Below are 27,994 nucleotides of genomic sequence, written 5' to 3'. Positions count from 1 at the left end.
AAGTCAAAGACACAGGCAGGACTCAAAATACCTCGTGATTTTATTGCACCAAGATCTTGGCCACATCTGGGGCTCCTCGGCCCAGGGAGCGGAGGCATGGAGCGTGGGGCACAGACCTGCCCGCAGAGGTGATAGCCGCTGGCCGGCAGAAGCAGGTGAGGCGGGCGGGGTGGCCCCTCCTACAGACCCTGCCCCCCTCCCCTCCACTCTAAACAGTTAAATTAAACCCAGGTTCTAAGCCAGCCGAGGGGCCGTGGTTATAAAAGCCCTGGTTACTTATATGTATTTACATATGTACACACCACTTAGAATTTGGACTAATTTTCTGGGCCCGCCCTTCCCCGCCCATTTGGCAGATGACGTTGTGGGAGGGGAGGGCTGGCCTCTAACAGTGATAAATGCTGTCTCCAGTCAGGCCGGGCTCAGCACTGCCCACGGTGACGGACACACTCCCTCAGGTTTTACAGTGACACGGTGGGGGGAGGGGACACAGGACAGGGCCTGATCTGGAGGAGAGGAGGGCGGTAACGAAAGGGGAGATTCTAGCACACAATGGACTCTTCTACTTCAGCCACAGGACACCAGACAAGCATGGCTGGGAGGCGGTCCCCACAGGACGGAGGGTCTGCAGCCCACTGCACCGCAAAGGGAGCAAGGCCTGCCCACAGGGGCACCTGCCTCCTCTCTGGGGGTGACAAGTGACAAAGCGCCAGGTTGGGCCCCGAGTCTCTGAACAGGTGTGGCTGACAAGCAGAGGTCAGGCCTCAGAGAAAGGGCAAAGCTTGGGACCAGCGTCTGCACAGCCCCCTCGCTTTCTCGGGACCAGAGGCAGCCCCAGGGCCAGCCACCGGTATCACCCTCCCCACTTTTTCAAAGGGAAAATGAACAGAAAGGAAAACCAAAAACTACCCACATGAAAAAGTTAACACACCTCCCCATATAAAAAATATAACATTTAATTACCACCGGAGACCGCAGAGCAAGGGCAAGGCCATCGGGAGAGGGGCTCGGGGCCAGGCCAGGGCACCGCTCAGCCTCGGGCCGAGGAAGACTGCTGTGGGGACGGTCCACGCAGCCCTCGGTCCAGCTCCCCGCGCAGGTCCCAGAGAAAGGAGCCGAGATGTGCGCTGAGGAGGAGCTTCCAGATTTACTTCTACCCCTGGGGCAGGTGTCTTTTTTCTGGAAAGCATCAGCTGGACTGAGAATTTCCTGTAATTACTAATTTATAAGTTTGCAGGCACGGCTTGAGCAAGGTAGAAAGTGATCTGCAGTTACACAACTGTCTAAATTCAAAAGCACTCACGCAACCAAGCGAAGGAAGCCAGCATGTGCATGTGGGGAGAGGAAAGGAAACCCACTGCTGACGGGACCCAGGCCTGGTCAAAATAACCAGCTACGTGAAGACCCCCACCTGGATAGGAACCCACGGTTACTGTGGTTACACGGAAAGGCTCGGGAGGCACCCTCAGAGCCAGCAGCCTGGTGAGCACGTGGTCAGCTCAACAGTTCGAGCCCCCAGCCCACCCCACACAGGCCCCTGCCCCCAGAGAGGGTCCAGTTCCCCGCAAAGCACGATGCGCTGCGGGCCAGCCTCGGGCCCCGGCGTTCTGAGGGTGGACAGGGAAGGCATAGGGACAGAGCCCTGCCCAGGAGACAGGAGGGCAGGGCGCAGGCGGGAGAGCAGTGCCGGCCACCAGGAGCAGGTGACGGATGGCTCGTCAAGAAGAGCAACCGACCACACACGGTCACCCCAAGGGCACTGGATCGAGCACACAGGAAGAGTGGCCGCCATCCTCTCTGCTCTCTCCCTTGGCCCAGACCAGACACTGCCGTCCAGGCCTCCAGCCGGGGCTGCTGTCTGTGCTATGCGTCACTGTGTGGCTGGTCACCGGCGAGCTGTCACCGGAGTACTCGTCCACAGAAGCCAGAGCCCACGTGCGCCATCCTCTCATGGCTGTCCAGGGCCCGGCTCAGGGCCCAGAGGTGACCCAGCCAGGAGTCCATGCGGCAGTTCCCAGGAAGGGACACCCCATCTCTGTGAGTCTGCGGGCAAACAATAGTGTTTCTGACATAGAAAGGACACCGAGAGTCCCTGCACCCACCCACCAGTGCCTGTCAACAGGAACCACACGGGGCATTGGATGGAGCTGGGAAACAGCATGGTCCTCCCTCCTCCAAGAGTGGCTGGAGGGCTCCACACTCCACACCCCCCACCCACGCACACCACACACACCCACACTCCACACCACAATCACCCACTCCATACCACACCCACATCACACACACCGAACACACCCACTCCACAGCACACACACGCACACCTCCACTCCATACCACTCGCGCACCCCCCCCACTCCACAGCACATGCACACACACCCCCCCCGACTCATGCCCCAAACTGACCCATCCCAACAGCAGCGGTTCATCGGCGGTAGCTGAGGCTGGCGGCCTTGGCTGGGTGAGTCACAGACCAAAAGTTCCGTCTATTCTGAAGTTTCTGGAAGGCGTTGAAATTTCTTTTCTTTTCTCTCTTGAATTTTTTAATTTTCTTTTCCTGTATTGAGAATCACAGGTGTCACAACTACCAAAAAGGGCTGTTCCTGGTCCCAGTGGCTACGATGAGCGACACACCTCAATGTGAGACGTTATCAACAGGCTTACTCCTCCCATGGCCTGGAGGGGGCCCCACATCCCAACTTCACAGACGAAAGGACAGAAGCAACCTGGGACCAATGCCCTGCCCGGGCCACATCCACAGAGGCCAAGCAGCACCTGAACCCAGCACCTGGCTCCAGTCTGGGCCCCAACCACGTCAAGCTGCCCCCGTCAGGCCCTCCCTGACTGCCCGTGGCCGAGCTCCAGCCTGTGGTCGAGTCACACTGTACCTTCCCACGGTCAAACTCTTCATCCCAGTCGTCGACCACGGTGGCGGCGCGGGCCAGCCTGCTGTCTCGAATAGCATCCTGGCTAACAGCCGACACCTCGCCGCCCCATGTCAGAACTGCAACAGACACGTGAGCGCTGGCACCTCCGGATTCCCTGCCACCCTATTTTTTTGTCTTTTTTTTTTTTTTTTAATTAACTTTACTGGGGTGACATTGGTTAATAAAGTATGTGGGTTTCAAGTGTACGTTTCTATGACACATCGTGTGTATACTGCATTGTGTGCCTACCACTCAAAGTCAAATCTTCCTTCAACATAAATTTGACCCCCTTTACCCTGTACCACCCCCACCCTCCACGAAGTGCAGCTGTTTTTAAACCCACGGCCTCGTTTGAGAAACAAGGATCTCATGTCCTTTCTCAGAGTCTGAGTTATGAAAACAAGTTTGGGAGTAAGAACTCACCATGGGTGCTGGACAAGTGTTTCCGCCCCTCCCTCCCTCCCGCCTGGCCTGCCCCCCAAAGGTGCATGTCTGCCTTCTCCCACCCCCAGCCCAGGGAGAAGCTGTTCTGGACCCTTCCACAGACCCCCCGTGGGGACCAGTTCTGGACCTTGGTGCAGTGGCTGAGGGGTTGGAGAGGACCATTTAGATGCTCTCCCCACCTTTAAGCCAGTGGTGCCTGCACCCACGGTGGGCCAGGATCCACGAGGACACCTCCACCCCCAAATAACCCCAAAGTCCAGGCTCGAAACAGCACCTCTCTTCCCGTAGGCTTTATCAGACGAGTATTCGAGCAACTCCCAGACCACGTCGGAGCCTCGCTCCTTGTGGCCGGATACCTGGGGAGCCTGGTCCAGCCCTGCAAGCAGAGACACTTTGATGTACATTTAAAACCACCACTGGGGAAGCGGTTATCCCTTTACTTAGAGCAGGACTCCAGAGCGTGCTCCTGGCAACTGCTCTAAAGGCCTAAAAGGGAGCTCTCCCCGCCTGCCCGGGGGTGGGGTGGGGGGCTAAGTCGCTTGCGGGTGCCGGTAAGTCCCACACCTGCCTCTAGACATGGGGGGCCTGCTCCCAGCTCCCTCGCCCCCAGGGCCCCGCCCCGCGCACACCTGCGAGGTCCCCAGGACACTGGCCGTTGACAGTGGGCACGGGATCGCTCCCAGGGACAGCAGGGCCCCCCTGCCTCGTGCCCCTCCAGCCTTCGGGGTGCTCCTTCTCGTCTACTTCCTGCCGAGCCTCTGGCTTTCGTTTTTTCTTTCTCTTTTTCCTCGGAGATGGCGCAGTGGGCTCTGGCTTGACGGCGTCCAAGGGGGAGCAGTTCCTGGGGCATCAGAGTCAACAGCCAGTTCCCAGCAAACTGAGTGTGAGACACCTTCCTCCCTTCAACTGGCACCACCTCAACCCACAGTCACCCAGAGAACCACCACCCTGAGCCTGGCCCGGGGATGCCACACCACAGCCAAGCACGGGGGACGCCGGAGCTCCTGGCAGAGGTGAGCCCTACAGAGCAGGGACCAGGTGGCCGCCCTGCAGTGCTGGCCGGGCCTGGGTGCTGCTGACCACGCGCATCGGTCAGCGCGCTGCACCTGCAGGTGACCCACCCAGGAGCAGGCGGGGTGCTGGCGGGAGGGCGGGCTGTGCTCCCTGCTCTCACCTGCGCCCAGGCGGGTCCTGGAGGAGGCCGGCTGCCCCGCCAAGGCCCTCGGCTCCCTTCTCCCTCTTGCGCACGCGGGCGCCCTCCGTCTTGCATCCCGCTTGCCAGCCGTTCACCAGGCCCTGGCCGTTCACCAGCCGCTGTCCACCGTCCTCCTGCGGCCCGGCCGCCGGGCGCTGTGCCTGGCCCTCCTTCCTGCGCTCGGGGCTCCCGGGTGGTCCTGGCGTCGGCCCCTCCGGCGGGGGACAGGGGTCCACGTCCTCTGGGCGCCGCCTCCTCTTCTTCCGCTTCTTCCCAGGAGGGGCGGCAGCTTCCCCGACCCCTGAGCCCGGCCCCTGGCTCTCTCCCGGGTGCTTCCTTTTCCTCTTCTTACAGAGGCTCGGGGGGGGCTCAGTGGCCTCTGGCAGCTGGTGTGGGGGGGCCCGGAAGCCCCTGTTGACCTGAGGCAGAGAGGCAGAGGTGGGGCTCTGTAGGCCCGACGTCCTGAGAGTCTGGGGGCTGCTGGGCAGTGTGGCGGAGTGGGGGCCAAGGGGGAGCTTCGGGAGGCTGGACGGTCCAGGAGCAGGTGAAACAGCCCTGTGAGGACAGGCCGGCAGTGAGGACGGCTGTTCTGAGACCAGGCCCACCCTCAGCCCCCTTCCCCCCAGCCAGGGTCACCCTGTGGATCTCAGACAACATAAACTATGCGTAAGTTAAAGAAACAGGCTAATGAAATTCAGATCTAGGCAAGATCAAAGTTGGTAACAATCATTGTATTGTTACTTTCCCACCTCTCTTAGTTTGTCACCAGCTCATAGTAATTTTGCAAACTCTGATGTTTTTAATTTTCAATGCATATACATCAATAGAGGAAAGCGTCACTAAGCAACACACTCCCAGCCCCCACGAGTCTCAGGATGTTCAGGACGGGAAGGGGGCCCGTGAGAAAGGCCAGTGCGGGCCTGCACATTTCCAACTACGATTTCCTCTGGAATCTGGGGCTCAGGAAGAGCAGGGAAGCAGACCGTACGGGTGGGTCACACAGCAAGACCAGCACGGGGCGGGGTCTAGGACCAGGTCGGGTTAGACTCTGACCATCGCACTTGCTACGTGACCCTGAAAAGGTGAACTTTCCACTCTGGGACTTTCCCACCTGTAAATGACTGACCAGGATGCCTGTCTCAGAGGGTCACCAAGTAAACAGGACTGTCATCGTCACCACCTGAACCAGAAGAAGCTGGGATGCCCGTATAAGCTGTACTACACATTACTGTGTTTTCTGGGATTAAACGTCAAACAAAGAATAACTACCCACTAACGGTCTTAGATCTTTAAGAACCTGCCATGTGGAAACATACTGTGCTGGGGACAGTGGTGTGCAGTGAGACAGGGTGGCTGGGGCACTGGGGGAGGGGACATGCGTCAGCGCCTCCCCGAGTGGGAGAGTACATCGGGCACAGGGCCAACAGCAGCCCCTCCTTCCTCCCTTCTTCCCTCCCTCCCCAGCTGCCAAAGGCCTCGAAGGCCCCTCAGCCAGCCATTTATCAGTCATTCCCAGCTTTCTGCCACTCAATACACTAGGTAAGATGAGCAGAGTGGGGTCCACCAAGCCAAGAGGGGGGACCTGAACCTCCAGGGAGGGTGCCTACCAGGGGCTGGAGCACCCACAGAGCCTGCTCGGGAAACCAGCTCGAAGCAGGCAGTGCCAGGGACAGTTCCCACGGGGGGGGCCTCTGGGGAGCCAAGGAGACTGAGCCACTCCTCAGAGATGGGCCTGGAGAGCGAATTCACAGGCCCAAGCCCATTCGGGGTCTGTCTGGAGCTATGCCCTTCTCTCCTCCTGTGGGCTCCTGTACTGAGGCCAGAGAGGGCCCAACGGACGGATCTGTTCACAGCACACCTGAGTCACACAGGGATGTGGCAGGGAGATGGAAAACAAAGACGAAAGTACAAAAGGCAGGACTGCAGAGACCACACAGCCTCTGAACAGCAGCAGGTCCCTGGCCAGGTGGAACAGAGACCCTGGTATACACGGCGCCCTGTACCTGTCCAGCCGCGCTAGCCTTCCCGCGGCGGTCACCCCGCAGCGCTCGTGCGAACCATGGGGAGAAGCAGCCGGCCCCGCGGGGCCACGCCCAAGCTCACCTGGTGGCACCGACAGGCCGGGCGCAGGCAACGGCAGGGTGAATGGCTTTCCTGGGGTAGGTGAGGTCGGAGAGTGGAGGGGGGGGCGGCGCACAGTCAGTGCCGGTGGCCCTCCGCAGGGTGCTGGCCTGCAGTTATTGACATAAATAAAAACTTGGTGGTCTAAATAAGGTTTCCGTGAGTGAGGAGGGAAGTAAATGTAAAAAACAGAAAACAACAAACCAACAACAACAAAAAAACAAATGAAGACGTCCAGGAAGCAGGATGAGGGGACAAGAGGGGGAGGGGGGCGGGGCAGGGGTGACAGAAGAAGAATCAGAGTGTTTTTGGTTAGAAACAAAAAGGAAAAAGGAAGGAAATTTCAACAAAAATCCAGGCACGACCGTTCCACCAGAGGTGCCAGCCATGTCCTGCGGGGCCCATGTCCCCCCCACGCTCAGAGCCCCGAGCCCAGCACCCCAGTCTCCCTCTGGAGCCATTTCCTCCACTGACAGGAGGGAGACCTGCTGCCCACCCCAGGCCGCTGTCAGCCGAGTGACCGCAGGAAATCAGGGCTCCCTGCCCCTGCCTCATCCCTAAACCACCTGCTCCTCCGGTCCAGGAAGGCCCGGGGCCCCACTCCCCCGAACCGGAGATGCCTGACATTCCCGACCGTAAGACTCCCACACACTCACCTTCTTGGCAGAAAGGGCCAGTTTTTTGGCTGGTGGAGGAGACATGGTGTTTGTGGGCTCAGTGGCGACATTGCTCAGGACAGGGGACCTTGGCTTCACCGCCTTCGAGTCTTCGCCGTTCAGCGGTGCCCTGGGTGGGCCGACCGTGGAGGTCCTTCCCTGAGAGTCGCAGAAGCGGGCGCCGCTCCTGGGGGTTGGGGAGGCCTGGGCGGGGTCACTGCTCCCAGAGTGCTCGGGACTGGAACTGCTGGAGTCCTCCCTGTCGAGGGCGGTGCCCTCAGGCCTGTGCCCGTTGGCAGTCGCTGAGGGCGGGAGCCTGGGTGAGGTAGAGAGGACAGCACCCCTGCTGTCCCAGGAGCCTGGCCTGTGGCTGTCACACCTGCCGCTGGCACCATGGGACCCCTGAGAAGTTTTGAGGGGCGGGGAGAGGTGCTGCAGGGGAACCGACTTCTTGACTTTCTTTCCAGGTTCATCCAGGATGGTCGGCAGGGGAGTGGGTGTTTTGGAGAGTCGGGGGAAAGAGGACCCCAAGGGCATCTTTGGAGGAATGTGTCCATTCTGAGACTTCAGGCCCGAAAGGAAGCCGTTCCTGGACACGGGCACACCCGTCTCTTCGGTGGCCTGCAGCTTCCTCATGGTCGCTGGGTCCAGTCTCTGAAAGAGAGCAGAGCGGGGGCGCGGTGAGACCCAGGCGATTCTCCCGCGGTGAAGGCGCTGCAGCCGCAGCAGGTCACGCTCACAGACACAGTGAAGACGCCGTTACTCCTCTGAACAATCTTACCTACGGGCGCGTGTCTTATGATCACCTTTACTGTGAAAACAGTACATTTTCATGAAGATTTGAGAAACAGGAAAAAGTATAAAGGAAAAAAATTTACCACCGTTCCATCCCGTAAGCATAACCACTGACGAACTGCTGATGTTTTCTCCTTGGGCTTCCCTTTGGCCGGGTTTAGGTGGCGGAGGGGGAACCAGTGCGTTTCAGGGGTCCCTGAGCCACGCTCTGTAAGGGTCTGTAACGCCTGACCAGCAACCATCTCATCCATGCAGCCTCCTGCGCTACACTGTCTCCAGTGGTTCCGGAAACACCGATACCACAGGACGCCCCCCCCCCCCAGGCCCACTGCGATCCTGACACTGGGCCTAAACCACCCGCCGTCTAAAGGCCCCGTCCCACCCCCAGGCTGAATCAGAGTGCTGGCCATCGAAGCCCCCGGCTACCCCCGTCCGGCGGAGTCTATTAAGCACTATTTGCCGAGGGAACTGAATGTTTTCGCTGTTACTATTCCATGCTGGCTTTCGAGTATGTTCGTGAGTTGCAATGCACGCTGACAAACTGCGTTTACCACGTGCTCTTACGAGCCAGCATCTCTTTTTCAAAATGTTTGCTAACTGGATACTGTGTTTGGCTCCCATCACTTAACACTAGCATCCTTTGCGCAGGCAACAGGGCGATTTTAAGTCACCTGAGTGAGTCCTTTCCATCACTCATTGCTTTGTCTGCAAATCTGAGCTCAACCTTGTTAGTAGAAAATGTCAAATACACACAAAAATAACTTCAAGCCCGGCCGGGTGTGACTCAGCAGTTGAGCATCGACCCAGAATCCAGGAGATCGGGGTTCGATTCCCGGTCAGGGCACATGCCCGGGTTGCGGGCTGCAGCCGATCAATGACTCTCTCATCATTGATATTTCTATCTCTCTCTCCCCCTCCTTTCCTCTCTCTGAAATAAAGGTATGTTTAAAAAAAAATTAAAGATAACTTCAAGGGTATTTCCTAAGGGTTAAGGTTTTGTCACATTAGCACTCTCACTGTCTCTCACTCTCTCTCTACCCCCACTCTCTATTTCTGTTTTTCTAACCATTTGATTACATTGTAGACATGATACCTTTTTACTCCTAAATTCGTCTGCCTGTGTACATTCCTGAGAAAAGGGCGTTCTCTCACCACAGCCACAGCGTAGTGATTGAATGAGGAAATCACCTGGTGCACACTCCTCACACTCTCAGCATTAAAATGTGAGGATAGAACCTATTTTCCCAGATGCCTCAGGCCATGAGTTTGCTCAGCGATCCTGTCACTAGGCTTCTGCATGGCAGCTGGTCTAAGAGGGACGCAGCCAGCGTGACTTAGTCCTGATCGGCTGGGTCATCACTGTCCCCTCCTCCTGCTCACCCAACATCAGCTGACGACCAAACTAGGGCCGACTGTCTGCCTCTCTGACCACTGGGAAAGGTCCCTACAGAGATCCAGGGGCTCCATGACCCCATGAAGCACTGCGTGCCTGTCTGCTGCGCAAATGCCGATCCTCTCGAAGAAGTACCTTTCCTGGCAGCGGGGAAGAAACGGTCCCGTTGCTAATACTCTTCTTGACGTGGTTGGGAACCACGCCGGGGCGCCCAGAAAGGGAGGAGCCCGTCCTGGAGATGGAGCCCTCGGGACTCTTCTTGGAGCCTGGGATTCTGTCAAAGGAAGAAAACAGGCCAGGGATTCTCTTACTAAAGCCACAAACCTTTACAGAAACAGTGTGAGAAGGAGCCAGAAAAAAAAAGAAAAAACGCAGGGCCGCAGCCAGAGAGAACCTTGACCCTCCTGGCGCGGTCTCTGAGATCCCATTTGGCCCTTCAACCCACGTGACGTTGTTACCTAGCCTCAGATATGTGCTCAGTATAAGCGGAGAGCAAATTACAGTCAGAGCTCCTCCGAGATTAGTCTCAATTTATCAGAAAGCCTCAGATGCTTTATCCAAATTTAGGACACGTACAAAGCAGCAGGAACGCCTCCAGTCTCCATGTTCTCCAACCTCCAGGGCGGTGACAACCAGCCCCAGTCAGAGGCACCTTCCAAAGGTGCTCAGCTACAGCCCCCCCCCCCCCCCGACAACTGAGCCTCCCCCTCTGACAGCTACTTCAGGTCCCACCACGAGCACTGCCACAGAGGAAGGGGTGCTGGCCAGCCAGTATCTCCCACTGGTGCAGTAAGAGAAGAGGTAACCTTCCCATTACATTCACAGTCACTTCCATGGGGGGCAGATGGAACCGTGCCGACCTTCCCAGAGGTTCTGGCTTTTACTTAATAGCCAGGCGGACGTGGTCTAAAGTGTCCCTCCTGGTGGACACAGCCACACCCACGACGGGTGGAAGGGGCGCAGCTCAGTTTCCCGCCTTCGGGTCCCCCGGCTGGGGAGGCCCGTGGGCAGTGTGTGCGGCAGAGCAGAGGGACCGAGGGGCGAGGGGTGCCTACCGCAGGTAGAAGAGCACGTAGGCCTGCTGGTTCAGCACCACCTTGATGTTGCTGGAATGGACCAAGGAATCGTTCATCTGGTACCACTGCCCGTTGCTCGCCTGCAGCCGCCAGGGGGTAGGGAAGACGAAACAAACACCAGATCCCATCACCCTCACTTTGGAAAAGGGTATAAAACACCTGCTGATAACTGCCACACACATCCAGGGCTGAGCAACCAGCAGCGACTCCACGCTAACACGTCTCATGCTCCTCTCACTCTGAATGTGACCCACGGTGCGCTGAGTGCCCCCTTCTCCTGGATCCACAGACCCGAGCGTTCCCTCCCGAGGGACATTTTGGCAGCTCCTCCCACCGACATTGGGCGTCTCCAGGGTTCTAGGGCCAGGGCCCTGGGAGCAGCCCAACCAGAGCCTCTCCATGAGTCCAAGAACACTGTGGATGCCAGGGCCGCCTCAGAGTCGCTGCACCCCCACACCGAGGCAGCACCGGGGCCGGGGTGCCCAGACCCCTGCCCCCTACTGCAAGCGGAGCCACTGACCTTCACGTAGCAGTAGTAGTGCCCAGCGTGGCAGCTATAGCCCGAGTGGACCAGCACTGCGTACAGCCCGTAGGTGACGGGCTCGCCACTGCTCTGCGACATGTACGGGCGGATGTTCAGGAATTCCGGGTAGCCCACGTCCTGTGGGAGGAGCCAAGGAGGGGACTAAGTTCACCGCTGGGAGGCAGGGCCAGCCGGCCTCTCCGCCCAGGACAGAGGGCGCACGTTCAGCTGGCCCTGAACAGCGCAGCAGCAGGGCGCCCGGCCACGCTGGCGGGGCCCCCGAGTCCACGGCTGAGAACCGAGGCAGAGGAGGGCGTCTTCTGACTTTCGTCCCCGCCGCCCGGGGCTCCGCAGGGGAGGGCGCCGCGAGGCGCCGGGCAGGCCTTCGGAGGGGCCGCAGTGGTTCCATCTCACCGGAGCGGGTCAGAACAAAGGTCGTGCAATGTTTATTTCAGAAACGGACAGTTTTTCACGGGAAAATATTTTCATAAACTATCTTTGATGGGCCACAGGAGAGGTGACGTACCTGCATGTTTGCCTGCACAGGCTTCTCCTTAAAGAGCGTAACTTACAGGGCGAAATGCACGGCTCTCAGGTGTAGTTTGATGGCTCTGACAGGTATACACTGTGACCCATGTTCCCATCACGATACAGAATCAGCCCAAAAGCCTCCCGAGAGTTCCTGTAAGTGCCCGACCCCAATCTCCGCTGTTCTGATTTCTCCATCAACTAGTTCTGTCCATTCCTCAGCTTCATAACACCAGAATCAGACAGATTGTGCTTCTCTGTGTCAGGCGTCTTTAGATCAACATACCATCTGTGATGTTTACCTACCTATCCCTTTCCTTCCACCAACAAACTCAAAACCTCCAAAGCCAATTTACACCCTAGGCTCAAGAGCCCCAGTGCAATCTGGACACACACACGGCCCCCGGATCAAACAGACCCGCGACCCTCAAACTGTGTTCCAATGGAAACTAGTTCTATGAGCGCCTCGGGGCAAATGCACACCACCTCATTCACCGCCGATGACTTCCCACTGACTTCCCGGTGCCTGGCATGGCACAGTGCAGTGTAAGTTCGTAATTACTAGTAAAATGAATGAATGGATGACTCCCCAGAAAACTAGGTTCAGAAATTCGTCACAACAAATTCCCCTCTGGGAGATTCAAAATGCTATAAAGCTCAATAAAGGCTCTGAGAAGGCCTGCAATTAAGAAAAACTACTAGCATTTCTGAAACTCAGTTGAACACAGAACACTTTTTCAAAATGCAATACTGACATTCTGCAGAACACCAACTAGGGAGATATGCTGATCTAAGCAAGTCCCCTACCACTGCCAGTGAGGGCACTGAGGCTCAGACGAGTGCCTTGCCCCAAAACATAGAGCGAGGCTCTGACAACAGATGTCTAGACTTTTATGCAACAAGACATTTGCTGTTGAAATGCCACTGTGTAAAATCAACTTTTACTCCACATTTCACTAAAAGCCACAGCATGTGAGTGCACCTGTTTTAGACACAAAAAGGACACAGAGGACCAGAGCTTCACAGTCCACACTCACCCTTAAGGAAATGACCTTGACCTTCCACATCAGGAGCAGCCCAAGAACAGGCAGAGGTCGGGGAAAAGTCTAGTAAGACAGTGGTTCTTGAACTTGACTGTGTGATAACCATTTAGGGATTTCACAAAAATGCAGATTCCTGGGCCCTGTCTCCCAGGATCTGAACTTGTTGGTTCTGGGGTAGAGCCCGGAACCTGTATTTTTAAAGAGCAGCCAGCTGAGGAGACAGATGCCTCGGTGAGCACTCACCTTGGTGATCTTGCCCCCACTGAAGTTGGCGAAACGCTTGAGGGAGAGGGTCAGGACGTTGGAGGTCCTGTGGATGGTGAAGCGCTTGCTGGCCGGCACCTTCTTCTTGCATCTGAGGAAGGGAGGGGGTGTCAGCTCCTGCTCGAGGAACTGTCCTCGCGCCGGGTTAATGGTTGCACTGCACTGTAGCGACAGGCCCGCCTAAGATGAGACTTGTGGCTCCCACACCCCTAACAACCAAACCGACACCACTGAGGAACGGAAAGCCAGGCGTCCTGGGGAACTGGCAGAGCAAACTAGAGCACCTTCCCGACTCCAGGCTCAGAGGCATGAAAAGTAACTTGTTTTTATTTTTTACTATTATTTTTTTTAATCCTCACCTGAGGATATTTTTTCCATTGCTTTTCAGAGAGAGTGGGAGAGAGGGGGGGGGGGGAGACACCGATGTGAGAGAGACACACCGATGGGTTGCCTCCTGCACATGCCTCGACCTGGGGCTCAGGATGGAGCCTGCAACCGAGGAACGTGCCCTTGGCTGGAATCGAACCAGGGACCCTTCAGTGCACAGGCTGATGCTCTAACCACTGAGCAAAACAGGCCAGGGCACGAAAAGTAACTTTGGGCAAAGAACCAACCAGAGCAGACATGGTGGCGCGATGGCCGGGCGAGAGGGACTCCGAGCGAGTGAAGCCAGAGACAGGAAACGAAGGGGCAGGGACAGCGGCAAACGGACAGACAGCTCCCGGAGCACAGGGGGCGGGTGTAGGGGGCGCTAAAGGCAGTGTTTTGGCGCAGAACAATCAACCAGAAAAGCAGAATTAAGAAAACAGCTTTTAAATGACCTAAATACACAGTAACAAACACAGCCACACACTGAGATGGCACAGCCCCCGGAAGAACAGGGCCAGAGCTACACCTGCCGAGGGGGAAAAATGCCAAGAAAACCTAAGAAATAGCAGCCACAGAACAGGGTCATCTAAGAGGCGGGACAGCAGCGGGGCTGCAGCCCACAGCCACGTGCATGCCCCTCTGTGAAATGGGGCCACTGCAGGGCCCGCCTCCCACGTGGACACAGTGAGGCACTTGGAGCAGCACTGAGTGCTGTGCGCGTGTCAGCCACAGAGACCACACGGCGCCTCTTTGGCGTCCTCCAGAGGTTTTTCACTGAAAGACAGATGGACTGTACTCAAGAAATGTGAGCAGGGTCACCTCTGGGGGACACGGTGCATAGCAGTGCCGGGTGACGTGACTCTTCTACGTCTTTCTGGCAGCCCTGGTCTCTGGGCCGTGAGCAAAATTAAACTTACTTGGCACACATGTAGGCGTTCTCTCCGCTCAGGACATCTGGCTTCACAAAGAGCTCCAGAGCACGCACAATATTTGCAGCTTGCTGAGGGGGACGAACCGGGGGAGAGGGTAAGAATAAGCCGCGGAAGGAAAGGCTCCCTCCAGAACTGCCACCGTAAGGCCTTTTCAGGCTGAGACAGCAAATCCCAACGCTCCTCTTGCATAGAAATTGATCCACTAGCTGCCACCTTCTGGGGCTCAAATCCTATCGCAAAGGATGGAGGAGCCGGGCTGCCACCCCTCCCTTCCCCACTGACAAGCAGTCTGAGCAGAGGCTGCCCACAGGCACCGGCCCCGAGTTCAAGGCTGCAGCTGGGTTTGCTCTGAGCCTCAGGCAGAGATGACCTTGCTGGGCGGCAGGAACAGCCTGGGCCCCTACGGTGCCTCATGACACACACTTGCATTTTATCTTTATTTTTTCAATGAAAAAATGTACATAGAAAACCAGCTAGAAAGAAATATGCAGAAATGGCAGTTCCTACTTTAAGGCAGGAAGGTTCTAAGTGTTTCTGACTCATCTATTTGCACAATGGGCCCTTGTGGGCTTGTGTGGTTTGGGGATTTTCGCCCTCTGTCCTCTGGTCCAGCTACAAACGGAACCATGGTATGTACCCGGATCTCCAGCGCCACGTCCAGGTAGGGGTCGTAGGTGTCCGAGACGCTCTTGCACACGGAGCACTTCACTGCAACAGAACAGGGGGTGATGGGCAGGTGCAGGCATCACTGCCCCCCACAGGTGTCCGAGTCCTAGAACTGGGAGGTGCCCCCGGCATCCGGAGGGACAGCTCACTGACACCGAGTTCACAAGACCACGTACGTCAAACCTGATGCCACCCTGAGGTGGGCCGCCTTCCCTGACAGCCCATGGCACCCCCAGGTCCTCACTGCCCAGCTGGAGGGCAGAGGTCACATCTGAGGGACTAAGGGAGTCACAGGAAAAACAGTGCCGCCTTTGCTCTACACATGCCTGATGTTTTGCTGCAAACCTCCTCCCAGGAATAGTGCGCCCGTCAGGCAAAGCACGGGGCACAGGCGAGTCTGAGACCAGACTCCAGCCTCGGGGCTTCCCCAGGAAAGAGCCCAGCTGGTGTCAGCTCTCAGCCTTTGCAGGCTAACCTTCCCGTCCCTTGACAAGAGGGGTAGAGAGAAACCACGTACCACGCGATCTGAGATAGCCTCCGAAAATCTGATGGACCAAAGTAGTCGCCTGCGTCTGACGGTCCAACCTGGAAAGGAGGCCACAGCCTTCAAGCCAGTGACAGGTACCGGCAGCCCCGCGCCCAGCACCCCGCCCGGACATTCCCCACACAGCCAGGAGTCCGGTACACCCAGCCTCGGTCTCAGCAGGACCCCCCGTGGTGCCTGGTGGGCTCTCCACGCTGCTCTGATCTACATGGCCTGCTCCCCACAACTGCCCCCTCAAGCCTTCAGGATCCCTCTCCACCCCTCAGCAGGTGACCTTGCCCCCCACACTCCCACCCCTTCAGCTCCACCCCCTCAGTCCTGCATGGTCACCACCACTTCTCCACTGGCTGTGGCCTGTACCAGCCCCTTATCCGAGACAAATGCCCCCAGGCGGGTCCTTTCGGCAGGACAGCACTGGTCCCAGGCGTGGGCTCAAGGTCGGACAAACCTGCATTCAAGTCTCCCAGCCTGTTTACTAACCATTCAGAGCACAGCACCTGGACACCACTGCTGCCATGTAAGGAAGGTTCTGGAAGCAACACACCACATCTAGCCTCGACTCCTGGGTGTCACTCGCAACTCACTGAAGCTGCAACTTGTTCCTCAGAGCCACCACGACCTCCAGGACACACATCTAATCAACTTTTTATCTTCTTATTTAAAATGTTAAAACTGCACAGGGAACACGGCAGTGCCCGCCGGACAGTGTGGCCCTCTCCCTCCGAGGACAAGCGTCCCCTCCACCGGCTGCCGTCCAGCCCTCGGCCTCCACTACGGCATGCACCTCCCCGGGCCGGCAGGAGGGGGCGCCTGCGCCAACTGTGCAAGTCAAAGTCACCGAATTCCGGGACAAGTGAAAACAGCTGAAATCCATGCAAAGGCACTTCAAGCAGGAAACTGCAAACCAGAAGCAAGCCCATCATCGGGTGAGAATCGGCCCCAGAAAACAAGCATGAAACAGGAGGGAGGAGCCACCCAGAACTCCGAGCTGAGCTACGGCTGTCCGGGACGCGAACACCACCCCAGTAAGATGTTTTCAAACTACACATTAAGAAAGAAAGTTAATTGTACTCAGGAAGAAAACGGGGGGAAAAGAATGACTTGAGAAACGAAGGCTGAACTACAAGGAGCCCGTCGAGAAGAGCTCAGATGAAAGCCCAGCAAGGCGGCGAGAACGAAGCGGCGGGAGGATGACCCCTGGGCAGGACAGCCGTCGGAGAACAGGGCGAGCGGAGGGCTGAGCGCGGGAGACCCCGACAGAGCAAAACACACCGACGGCCACGTAGAGCCAGCCCACGAGGAAGATTTCCAGACATTAGACTAACGGGACTAACACCAGCGTGTGCTCCTGAGGAGACAGTCCCTTTCCTGTCAGTGGGGACTGCCACCAAAGGGAGAGCACTGTCCCCGGTGATAGAGACTGGCCGTACACATTTCACAAAGAAAGCGCCGCACTGGGCGGCCTGTCGCACTGACCGACCACATCTGCCTGAGTTACTGTCGCATGTTTTCAAACCCTGACACTGGGCAGAGCTGCCCAGACACCAGCCGCCTCTCATGCTGGTAAAAACATCTTCCTGTTCACATATCTCCAGAGTCCGTCTCCACCACAGTCACCGGTCACTGGTCAGTACCTGGTACCTGGGAAAAGTGGCCAACAGCAATCAGCTCCGGGACAGTCCCGGTGAGAGCACCAGACTGTAAAGATCAAAAAGGGACCCTGAAGGCCTCTGAGCAGAAAGATCAAACACTGACCATCACAGGCAGAGAGGGGACTGGCCTCAGGCTCTGGGACCCAGCAGCCCAACCTGGGGCGGCCAGGAGACTAAGATGGAAGCAGAAGCGGGACCAATGTGGGAGGAAGGTAGACAAATCTTGTCTGTCCCAACAGAATAAGAAATAATGTGACCAAGATTTAGGAGCAGGGAGAAGGGAGGAAGCAGGGTACACACACCGCTGAAACTGACTAAATCGAGGTTCTGAAAGACCAGGGACACATGTAGCCGTCACCAGAACCAAGTGCAGGTCTCCCGAAACGCCAAACGGAAGTTTGACATAAACAAGCAAAACCAGACAGAGAAATAAGCACAGCCAAGATCTCTGTAATAATCATAAAACAAAATAAAACGGCCAAGTCAAGACCAAACTTCAGCCACAACAATGAATGTGAGGGGCTGAAGCTCCCTATAGAACAAACAGATCCCCAGACGGACCGGAGGCGCCAAGAGCAAAGCGCTTCAGGCGCTGGGAGAGGACCAAAGGGCCAGGCGATGGGCAGGGCTGTGAGCCGGGCGGGGACAGACTCCGAGCCAAAGAGCATCCAACGGTGACGCAGGCCACTCTGTGACGCTGACAGCTATAGATCTGCACAAAGACGTGGGGTCCTGCGTGTCCAAACACAACCACTTTCATAAAAAGCAGCAGCCATGGAGGAGCAGGGAGACGCCCCATTCTCAGCAGAGACCAGGAGAGAAGGAGGGTGCTCGGGTACAGGAGACACCACCACAGTCCCGCAGCACCGACGTCACAGACGCAGACTGCCCCACAGCACGAGCAGGCCCCGTGGCACTGCACAGGGAGTGTTTGCAAAGAACAGAAATATGACACTCTGCTCAAATGAACAAAAGGCCCGTCCATCCACCTGCTGTTAAATGGGGCAAGTCACTGTGCGAGACCACGCCTGCACCAGTCCTACAGTTTCTCTCCCTTCACTACAGACCAGTAAACGCTTTCTCATGGATGGGTGTCCACAAGTGTCCCACTCCCCCCCGCACGGGTGCCCGGCCACGCCTGGCTCACCGGATGTGGCACCGGATGCCCCACCAGTGCCTGCTGGATTCTGTGACACGCACCATACGTGGCTCACCACTTACCTGCTGCCCAGATCACAAGCCTGGACTCCTCCCTGCCCTCAGCCCCAAACCCAAACTAGTCCATCTTACCCTCATCCCACCCCTCCCAAATTCTCCCACCTCCAGAGTCTGGCTCATGGGCCTGGCATGGGGTCAGGGCCAGTTATGGTCCTAAGAGCTCCCAGGTGACTCCACCCTGGGAAGGGCTGGAGCCACTGCAGACGTGCCGCGCCCACCTGCATAGCACCACCTGCCTCTGCAGGCCTCGCAAGCCCAGCCACATTCCTCGAGGTGCAAGCCCTGGGGTAACCCCCCAGGAGGCCTCCTGGAGGTGAGAGGAGCATGGGGTGCTCCTGGGGGCAGGTGGCCCTCCACCACAGAGCTTACACAGGCCCTGAGCTCTGAGAGCTGTGTTCCAAGCCCAGGCAGCAGCCATGAAACAGGAAGCAGCTCCTGCCTATTGTCTGAACCCACAAACCCAGGGACGATTCGAAAACCTTCCTGACAGTCACCGTTTGACAAGGGCACAAAGTTGTCAATGTGTCACGTGCTTGGTCTGTGCTCTCAAACTTGCAGTTAAGACACAGCAACTGGGCAGAGTGAATGTCAAAAATCACCACCTTCCTGCCTTCAAATCCCCAGCATGCTTTCAGGCTCCTCCATAAAAACACTGTCATTCCCACCCCCATCCTGTGTCAGAACAACGGATGGTTTAACAAAGATGGGAAACACCCACAGTGAAGGCCCCGAAATGTGCCAGAGCCTCCCCTCCAGTGAGCTGATGAGCTGCGGGGACAGCGTGGCCACCATTGCCCGGTCCCGGCCACGCCGCCTGGGCTGAGGGAAGGTACAGGAGAGGCCTTTCCCGAGGAGCATGTGCAGCCCGTCTGAGCTTCAGCAGGTGGAGGACCTGGATGCACCAGCCCAGAGGAACCCCGGGGGAGGGGGGGCTGGCCCCTCCAGGGTGGAAAGGCGCGAGGGAGGCGCGTACTTGGCAAAGCCGTTCAGGCAGGCCTTCTGCATGGCGTCGATGGTGTACCGCAGGAACTCATGGGCGTCCTCCTGGTTCCCGAAGCGGAAGTGCCGGGCGATCTCTGCCGAGGGAAGAGGCGCCCATCAGATGGGAGGGGGAGCCCCAGCCTTCTTCAGACACCTGCATGTGTACACCCACCTCCCTGCTGACCCATTGTCCATAGCCGACCTCTGCAAAGGGCAGTGAGGGGATGAGCCCCACATACTCTATGATGTCCCACTCTCGGTCCCTCAAGGCACAACTTTCTCAGTGAGACCTAAGGGCTTGAACCCTCCCCACTGGACAGAGGAGCAGACGGCTCGGGATGCCCGGCACTGAGACTATAAATCCACCCATGACCCGGTGGTCCCGAGCCGATGCAATACAGATGGGAGGGACATGACTTGGACAGCATGTGGTCACAGGCAGAAGAGGCCTCACCCACTGTCCATCACCCAGCTCTCACTCGCATTCACCTGCCCCCGACCCCACGATAAAGCCATCCCCACGGACCTGGCCACAGCAGCCTGGAATCCACAGCCCCTTCAGTGTGCACCACCTGCTCCACGAAGTCTCGGGGCGCCATCCCCCCAACCCACCCTCCCAGCACCTGCTACAGGCAGGAGGTCCAGAACTCACTTCTCAGGTCCCGGATGAAGGATACCGGCTTGATGGCGTTGCCGCTGTTGGCGAAGGCCTGCACGATGTGGTTCTGCATGACACACAGCATACAGAAGCTGCCCTGGAGACCTGCAGAGGGGCGGGGCAATGTGAGGGCACCCCCCGCATACACAACAGAGGGGCCTGTGACAGTGCAGCCGGAGACCAGACCCCGTGGCGGCTCAGGGACCACTGGGGACTGCCTGCCGTGGGGGAGGGAAGGAGGGCACTGGGGTTACGACCCACTGAGGCTGTGACTCTAACTCACCCAGGACCCAAGGCTCGTGTGTTGGCCCCTGTAAATCCTTCTCATGTTTTTTTAATCTATTTACTGACAAGAAAAGCATGTCTGACACTCAAGGGGAAGTTCTGGAAAATGTTTCCTTTAACTTCAGCCACGTCACATGGTCAACAGGCTGGAACAGTGGGGGCACCTAGACGCCCCCCAGCCTGCACTGCCGCCTCTAGGGGACGCCCGCTGGCGTCAGGGCTCAGGGAGCCCCTGTGAAGCCCACATGGTGCACACGCCTGGTCTGCGGGCCACTAGCCCTGTACACGGTGCCGACTGTGGCCCTGCCAGAGGACAGTGCCGGGATGCGCTGGGCGGCGGACGCTGACGAAGGCGGGAGGCGGCCCACCCCACAGGCCAAGTCCATCAGCCAGAAACTATGTTCCTCCCCAGGCACCAGGCGATATTTAGACTGAAGTGCGATGACGCCCACCACCCAGCTCCACCCATTCTAGGCGTCAGCGAGGCACTGGAGAGCCGCAGGCCTGGCCCCCGCGTCACCGTCACTGCAGCCTCGCGGGCTTCCTCTCCGTCCCCCGCAGCCCGCTGCCCAGCCCGCCAGCCGCTCAGCCTCACTCGCACAGGATTCCCGGGCCGAGGGGACCGAGCGCAGCCACTGCGCCCCGCCTGGGAACGCCACCCCCACTCGCTGTCACAGCGAGGCTGCCGAGCCTGTCCTCGTGCACGTGACCTTGTCCCCGAGGGCAAGCACGCCCTGCGCACCGAGGATGCTGCTGTCTCATCCGTCGACAGCACCACCTCTGCAAACAGACCGGGCTCCTAACGCCAGATCCAACACCAACCCATCTGCCTTCCCTCCGGCACCTCCAGTCCGTCTCCCAGGCCCCGGAATCAATAACGGGACGGCCCGCAGCCTGTTTACTGCACACGCAACGATGCTAGTGCCGCCGGGCCAGGTGGCTCACCGGGCTGGCGTGCTGCCCCGCACCGCAGGAAGGCTGTGGGTTCAACTCCCGGTCAGGGCACATACCTAAGCTGTGTCTCAGTCCTGGGTCAGGGCACGTACAGGAGGCAACCGATCAATATTTCTCTCTCACATCGATGTTCCTCTCCCTCCTTCTTTAAAAAAAAAAAAAAAAAAAAAAATCAATGAAACGTGTCCTCGGGTGAGATTTTAAAAAAAGAAAAAAACTAGTATTTACAAACAGAAAAGAATCTGTGTTGGCAAAGATGTGGGAAATTGGAACCCCTGTGCACTGTTGGTGGGAATTTAAACGGTGCAGCCACTATAAAAAACAGTTGGCAGTCCCTCAAAAATTTAAAAATAGAATTCTCATGTGACCCAGCAGCTCCATTCTGGGTCCACACACAGAAGGGAGGAGAGGCAGGGTCTGGGAGACGTGGGCGCCCAACTCACAGCGGATCGCAAGAGCAAACGCGCAGACGCAACCCAAGTGTCCACGTGACGACCGTGTGCCGAGCACCAGCCCGAGCACTACGCGCGACTCGTTTGCACCCCACAACACCTGAGGGGGACAGTGTTAACTACTGTGGGTGAGGGACGGGAAACTCCAAGAGGTCAGGGAACGTTCTCAAGGACGCGGAGCCGGGGGGCAGCCGGCTCAGCGACGCTCCGGGGCCAGGGCATCCTGCATCCCCAGGATGAACCCACGCTGCCCGAGGCGTTCGCCGGTGTCGTGTGGAACGCTGACATCTACACCCACAAATAAGGCGGCTGTAATCTCCTCCCTCTCACGTTGTGCTTGCTTCGTGGTGTTATCCGAGCTGCACAAACCTCACGGGAGGAGCTGGCGAGCTCCCTCCCCTTTCTACTCTCTGCGAGAGTTTATGAGCCTTGGGACACTCGCGTCCTTAAAAGTTGCATAAACTCAGCAGTCAATCATCTCAGCCTGGTGTTTTCTTCAGGGGAAGGTTCTGATGTCATTTCCCTAACAGCTGATAAAACACCAGTAAAATAAGAGGCATATAAAATAACTGAGTATACCTACAGGGCGGGGCAAACGGAGGTTCACAGTCGTGAGCGCTCGAAACAGGGTTCGTTCTTGCGTTACTGTTAATTACCATATTATTTTCCATACGAACAACTGTAAATCTACTTTGCCCGCCCTGTACTCGGAGGTACGATTTGAAAACGCTTTGTTCTGTGCAGGTGATTACGCTCAGAAAGGTTGGGAGACCATCACTCCCCCTGAGCGACTCCCTTTCATGGCCTATCCCGCAGCGGCATGAAGCTCAGGATTTATCGGTTGCTGGGTGTCGTGAGTTTCACCCCTAAGTGTGATCCGGGTGCACGCGGCCCCACGAGCGCGCAGGTCTGCCTAGTGCCAGGACTCAGAGCCCTCCCCGCAGTCACTCACAGCCCCGCGCGTGCTCCCGGGACAGCAGGTAGTTGGCCAGCGGCGGCGTGTAGGTCAGGCACTGCACGGTCGAGTTCAGGAAGCACGTGTTGCCCAGGTTGTGCAGCCCGGCTCCCACGCGGTACACGCGTTCCCACCTCAGAGACAGCCGCTCCACGGGGAAGAGCACCTTCTGGGGGGCGGGGACACCATCGCCACCGCTCCCGTACACATGCTCGCTGCCTGAGACGGGGACAGGGAAGAGAGGGCCATGTGAGTCTGCGCACAGGTGGACCACGGAACGAAGTCCCCGGCGTGTACTCAGCACACATCTGTCCGAACACGGCGGCGAAGGGTAACCGGTGTTCATTCCCATTTACTGGGGGATCCTCGAGAGCCCAGGAGGAAGCCCAGCCACCCCACCATCTTCCAGATGGAGCAGGTCTGGAATTCAAGGCCTCTCCACGGACAAGAGGATGGACGAGATGCAGAGAACGAAGGGCCGGAGGGGCCGGAGGGGCCAGGCCTGGGCCTCTGCAGCCCACCTGTTTCTCTTGCTTGTTTCCAAGCCCCAATTTGACCCTGTGAAACACACACGTTCCCAGGAAACCTAGGGACACAGATCTTTCTGACCAGCCCCGTGTCATTACTTCTGCCTCCGAAATTCACGGCCCCCACACGAAACTCACAACTCTGACCACACTCTGCTTTGGTTCCTACTCCTCCCACTCGGCCCACAGGGCGAGGCCCCTCTGCCAGCACCCCGTGCGCCCGTACCCTGCCTCCGGGCCTGTGGCTCCTCCCCGCCCCGGCGAGCGGCGCCCTCTGATCTGGGGTTCAGCAGCACGTATTTGCTCTTCAGCGACTCCAGCTGGTAGGAGAAGCTCCTGCTGGCCGGCTGGAACTCGATCTTCTGTAACAGGACCTTCTTGGCAGAGGAGGCCAGGAGCCTCCCCAGCTCCCCATCGTCGGCTGAGTCCTTGCGGCCGGGTTTCAGGGCTTCCTTCAACTTATCGACAATGGGCATGGTGTGTCACTGTGGGGACAAGAAGGAACACGGAGTGATGGGTAACCAGGTCCCCGTTACTGGAACAGAGTACATCTCTGAAAAGCCCCTTTGGTCACTGCGGACATTAGCCACCATGAAAAGCTTCGCTGGGTGGCTTCCAGCCCGACAGGGGAAGCATAAAACACAGAGACCCACAGGTAACCACGAGACAGTGAGTCCACGCTGTTCCTCTCAAAAAGACAAGGCGCCTCCACAAAGGGCGCTAGACAGACAGGTGTGGCGGCACCTGGAGGCCGGGTCACCCTCCGGGCGTGCACCTCTTCCACGGGTGACTGTGGACTTAGCGCTTGGTGCATCCTGTCCAGAGGCACCCGCGGGGTGCTAATGTCTGCTCGAAATTAGGGAAACACCAATTCTCATTGGTTACATACCCAAGTCCACGTAATAAAGGAGTCAGTGTGGCAACTTAGAGGAGCACACTTGGGTGTTGAGACCCACTCTCTCCAAATCGGAGGCCACGTGGAAGGAGGCCGTTCCAAACTGAGGTGTGCTGTGAGTGTAGCACACAAACCAGACTTCGAAGACTTGTAAGTAGGAGAACGTAAAACGCCTCAATAAGTCTTAGACTGCTTATGTGCTGGATTGATATTTCACATGTATTGGGTTAAATAACACAGACTGTGAAACTGACTTTCACCTGCTTCTTTTTACATTTTACTGTGGATGCCGTAACATTTTAAATTACATCCGTGACCCGCATTATTGGACAGATCACCTTTATAAGGGTCAGAAAGGAGAGCAGGGACAGTGGCTGGGGAGGTCACCTTTATAAAGGTCAGAGAGGAGAGCAGGGAGAGTGAGGGGACCAGAACAGTAAACTCAAGATGCCTCAACGGGAGCAAAGTGGCAGTGGCAGCTCCAGGCTCTGGAACATGACAGGTCTGCACTGTCCCATCCCCTTTTTGCTATGAGCTCAAGGACAATCACTGTGACTTCCACAGGTCTCCTAGTCTTTGTAAAACAAGGACCGACGTAGCGCCACAGGTGGGTGTGAAATTAGGGGGACGACCAGCACTGGGTGGCGGCTGAGCACCGGCCACAGGGAGGGCGCTGGTGGGGCAGCCACAGAAGCTGTAACAGTCAGGAAACCCCATCACCTCTGCCGGCTACGGCGGCATCTCCCACTTCTCTTCCCTCCGCCTCTGCCTCTGGACTCAGCATCCAGTCACAGCTAGAAAAATATCTTCCCATCAGATAAATGGTGACTCCCTCGGGTCCCTGGCGACATGCCTGCCACAGGGGCACCAACTAGTCAGTTGCCCCCCAAAACCTCTGCTCTGGTGAAAGGACCACTCAAGTTTATCGTCATGAAGCATCTAATTTTGCACATGGATCAAGTTTCTTTGCCTATTAAAATGTCTGTACAGTACAGAATTGTAAAACTTACTTTTTAAAATAGAAGCACGAGTTCTATGATTTGAGGAAATAAACGCCCTCTTTGGAGGGGAATCATCTAAGAGTCCTCACCACCGAGCGTCAGCCGCCGGGTCCCGAGCAGGAACGAACGAAAGGTACGCAGGGCCCCGCGCGCTGCATGGCTTACCTGGGACCGGGAGACTGGGACGCACAGTTGCTGCAGCATGGGTCAGGGTCTCGGCCAGGCTGGGCGGACGGGGCGCTGGGCACGCAGATGCATTTATTTGCTCTTCCTCTTTGGCCGTTAAATCACCAAAACTGAAAACGTGTCCTCGGAACGGGTGTCAGAACCTGCAGGATAAACAGGGCATCCGGTGAGCCCGGCTCTCCCCGCACTCCCTCGTCGGCCCCCCTCTCGGCGCGGAGCAGGGAGAGGAACATCTACCGGGAGCAGTCCCTCCCGGAACAGAGGGTGTGAAGGCGGGAGAGGCACCAACAACGCGGATCTAGAAGAGTCGGGAGGGGAACCGAGTAGCTACAAATCCGCTCACTGGGCAAGACATGAAAACACGCTGTTCGCCTTATATTTCAACTTTCCTGTCAGTGACAGGACCAGCCAGCGAGCAAAAACCTCCCTGCATTCGCCAGTCAGCTCCAGTCCAAGCTGCATTCTAAGGAGGAAGAGGTGAGCTTTCCAATTTCACGAGCCAGTGAAATTTAAAAAATAAAAGAAAAAGAAAACCGAAGGAGCAATAAGAATTGCCAAATTATCACTTTGACTGGCGTGGATTTTTTTTCCATTTAATACCCACAATCACTACGGTTACATAAAATCGAGGTACCCGTGGAAATGTTCAGACACACACGACATCCCGTCCCCTTATTCAATGTCAACAGTTATTACTCTGCAGGGCCATCCTGACTCCTCCACTGTCCCCACAGGACCTCACAGCAAACCTCAGGTATACCCCGTCTCACATCCTCGAATTCAAGCTCATCAACAGCAAACAAAACAGAAACTCCCTACAGTGTCCCTGCTGCAGCCAGGACTCACCCCTGGGGGGGGGGGGGGGGACACGACAGGCTCGGGGACCTGGTCCAAGGGCGAATGTCTGGGAACCGAGGAGCCAGAGGGTAAACAGAACTTGGGGAGATTGAAGCCAACGGAATTCCAGGTAAGTCACCAAAACAGCACCTGTCCCCGTGGCCAGCGCCTTCAGGTGGAGTCAAGAGATTTTGGACGAACGTCATTTTTCCAGTTCTGCCGGCAAGACCAACCTCTACATCGTCACCAGTTCCCCCCGCCCGGGTGAGCAGGAGCCTAACAATGACCTCTTGGGGGTGCAGGAGCCTAACAATGACCTCTTGGGGGTGCAGGAGCCTAACAATGACCCCTTGGGGGTGCAGGGGCCTAACAACGACCTCTTGGGGGTGCAGGAGCGCAGAGCCATGTCCCTGCCTCGCCAGCGGGCAGGCCCTCTGCAAACACCTTCACCCGGGAAGGATGCTGAGTCCTCCGCGCAGCAGTGACCCCCCCCACTCCCCGTGTCGGCTTCTTCTCCCCCCCCCCAGCTCTCAAACACGCTCCCCTCAAGCACTTTCTCTTTCCTACCCCCACAGACCCATAAACCGCACTGAAGACTCGGGGTCAACCACGTGCAGGCGGGGAGGAGCCTCGGACGCGCAGAGCTGGGCCTCCCCGGGGCGCGTCTAGAGGGGGGCCCCGGTCCCCAGCAGGCTAAGCGCCCGCCCCTTGGAGGCCCCATTCCCCGCACCCCTCCTTCCAGGAAGCTTCTGTTTCCGGGTGCTCCTCTGCCTCCTGAGACCCCAGGGGACACCCAACAGTCCCCGACCACAGCAGCGGTGCCTAAAACACCCACGCGCGCCGCGACCACGGCCGCGACCACGCGCCAGCTGCCCGCCTCCCCCAGGGCCGAGCCCGTCCCTGCCGCTCCTGCGCGGAGACCCACGGGACCCCGGCCCTGCCGCCCGACGGGCCCCCGCCCCCCGGCCGAAGCGGACTTAGGCTCCTTGCAGGCGAGCCTGGCTCCTGCGTCAAGGATGCTTCTGTGCGCAACCAGGGTGCCCAGGTGCGCGCGGGCCAGGCCTCCTCCCCGCGCGGGCTCCCGCGGCGCGGCGAGCTCTCCCCTCCACCGCCGGTCGGGGTTCGCGGGGCGGGGGGGCAGCACACCGGACCCAGGCAGTCCGGTGCCCCCGGGAGCCTCCCGGACGCGCGCCCACGTTGCCCCGCAGCGCCCCCGGGTGCGCCCGCGTCGGGCCGCAGCTTCCCGCGCGGCAGGCCCGGCGGAAGCCCCTGCCCCGGACAGACGCGCAGCCTTTCCCGGCCCACGCGCCACCCAGACTCGGCCCCGACCTACCCGGCCCGCGGCCGGCCCGCTGCAGCCCGCGGCGCTGGCTCCTGCTCGGCTCGGGCCCCGCAAGCTCACCATCCGGGCCCTCGGCGCAGCACACACGTGTCACCGCGACACTTAAAGGCGCCGCGGCCTGCGGCCAGCGCTGCTGAACGCGGAACGGCCCGGACGGCTTTAAGAGGAGGGGCTGGCCTCGGCCCCACTCCCTGGCCCCGCCCCCAGCGCCCTTACGCACGGGAAACGTCAGCTCGCGGCCCCGCCAGCCTACGCAATGACGCGAGCACGCAGAGCCCGCCCCCTCGGCCGGCGCTCCGCGGTTGCCGCGGAGCTGATGAGGCTCCCACTTCCGGGTCCGGCGCGCGGCGCGGGCGGCGAGCGCACCTGGGGCTGAGCCCGGGCCGCGCACCTGTTGTCGGGGGGCGAGCGCACCTGGGGCTGAGCCTGGGCCGCGCACCTGGGGCTCGCCCTCCGGGGCCTTCACTGACCTCCAGAAGCGCCCTCCCGTGAGGTCCACGTTAAGGCTTTTGCTTGAATGTTTGCAAATAGGCACGGCACATCTGCAATATATATATTTTTAAATCCCTTTCATTTGC

At 58.2% G+C, this 27,994-nt stretch overlaps 1 protein-coding gene across 1 annotated transcript; it reads right to left on the bottom strand.

The window, feature by feature from the left end:
• Window positions 1-22: 22 nt before the first annotated feature.
• On the bottom strand, window positions 23-27,527 carry USP36 (ubiquitin specific peptidase 36). The gene is made up of 21 exons (XM_081161183.1): window positions 27,408-27,527; window positions 25,217-25,380; window positions 23,382-23,640; window positions 22,626-22,847; window positions 19,977-20,087; window positions 19,317-19,419; window positions 15,447-15,514; window positions 14,901-14,971; window positions 14,249-14,331; window positions 12,942-13,053; window positions 11,125-11,265; window positions 10,584-10,684; window positions 9,664-9,802; window positions 7,341-7,994; window positions 6,667-6,794; window positions 4,543-5,118; window positions 3,998-4,209; window positions 3,643-3,744; window positions 2,886-3,001; window positions 2,404-2,554; window positions 23-2,043 (listed from the first exon to the last, which is right to left on the bottom strand). The coding sequence occupies exons 3-20, from the start codon at window positions 23,629-23,631 to the stop codon at window positions 2,423-2,425; spliced, it is 3,321 nt and encodes a 1,106-aa protein (XP_081017309.1). The 5' UTR covers window positions 23,632-23,640; window positions 25,217-25,380; window positions 27,408-27,527; the 3' UTR covers window positions 23-2,043; window positions 2,404-2,422.
• Window positions 27,528-27,994: the final 467 nt, after the last annotated feature.

The sequence above is a fragment of the Miniopterus schreibersii genome, assembly GCF_964146895.1.
Source record: "Miniopterus schreibersii genome assembly, chromosome: 16".
In the NCBI taxonomy this organism is placed as follows: domain Eukaryota; kingdom Metazoa; phylum Chordata; class Mammalia; order Chiroptera; family Miniopteridae; genus Miniopterus; species Miniopterus schreibersii.
Note: the sequence above shows the minus strand (reverse complement) of the source record. Positions and strands in the feature narration are given on the sequence as shown.

Coding starts and splice junctions, on each gene's coding strand:
- USP36 (XM_081161183.1), bottom strand. CDS start 23,631: ATGCCCATTGTCGATAAGTTGAAGGAAGCCCTGAAACCCGGCCGCAAG. Junction 10,685..11,124: donor ACTACTACTGCTACGTGAAG/GTCAGTGGCTCC, acceptor TGGCGGCTGCAG/GCGAGCAACGGGCAGTGGTA. Junction 7,995..9,663: donor CTTCCCCGCTGCCAGGAAAG/GTACTTCTTCGA, acceptor GCTCTCTTTCAG/AGACTGGACCCAGCGACCAT.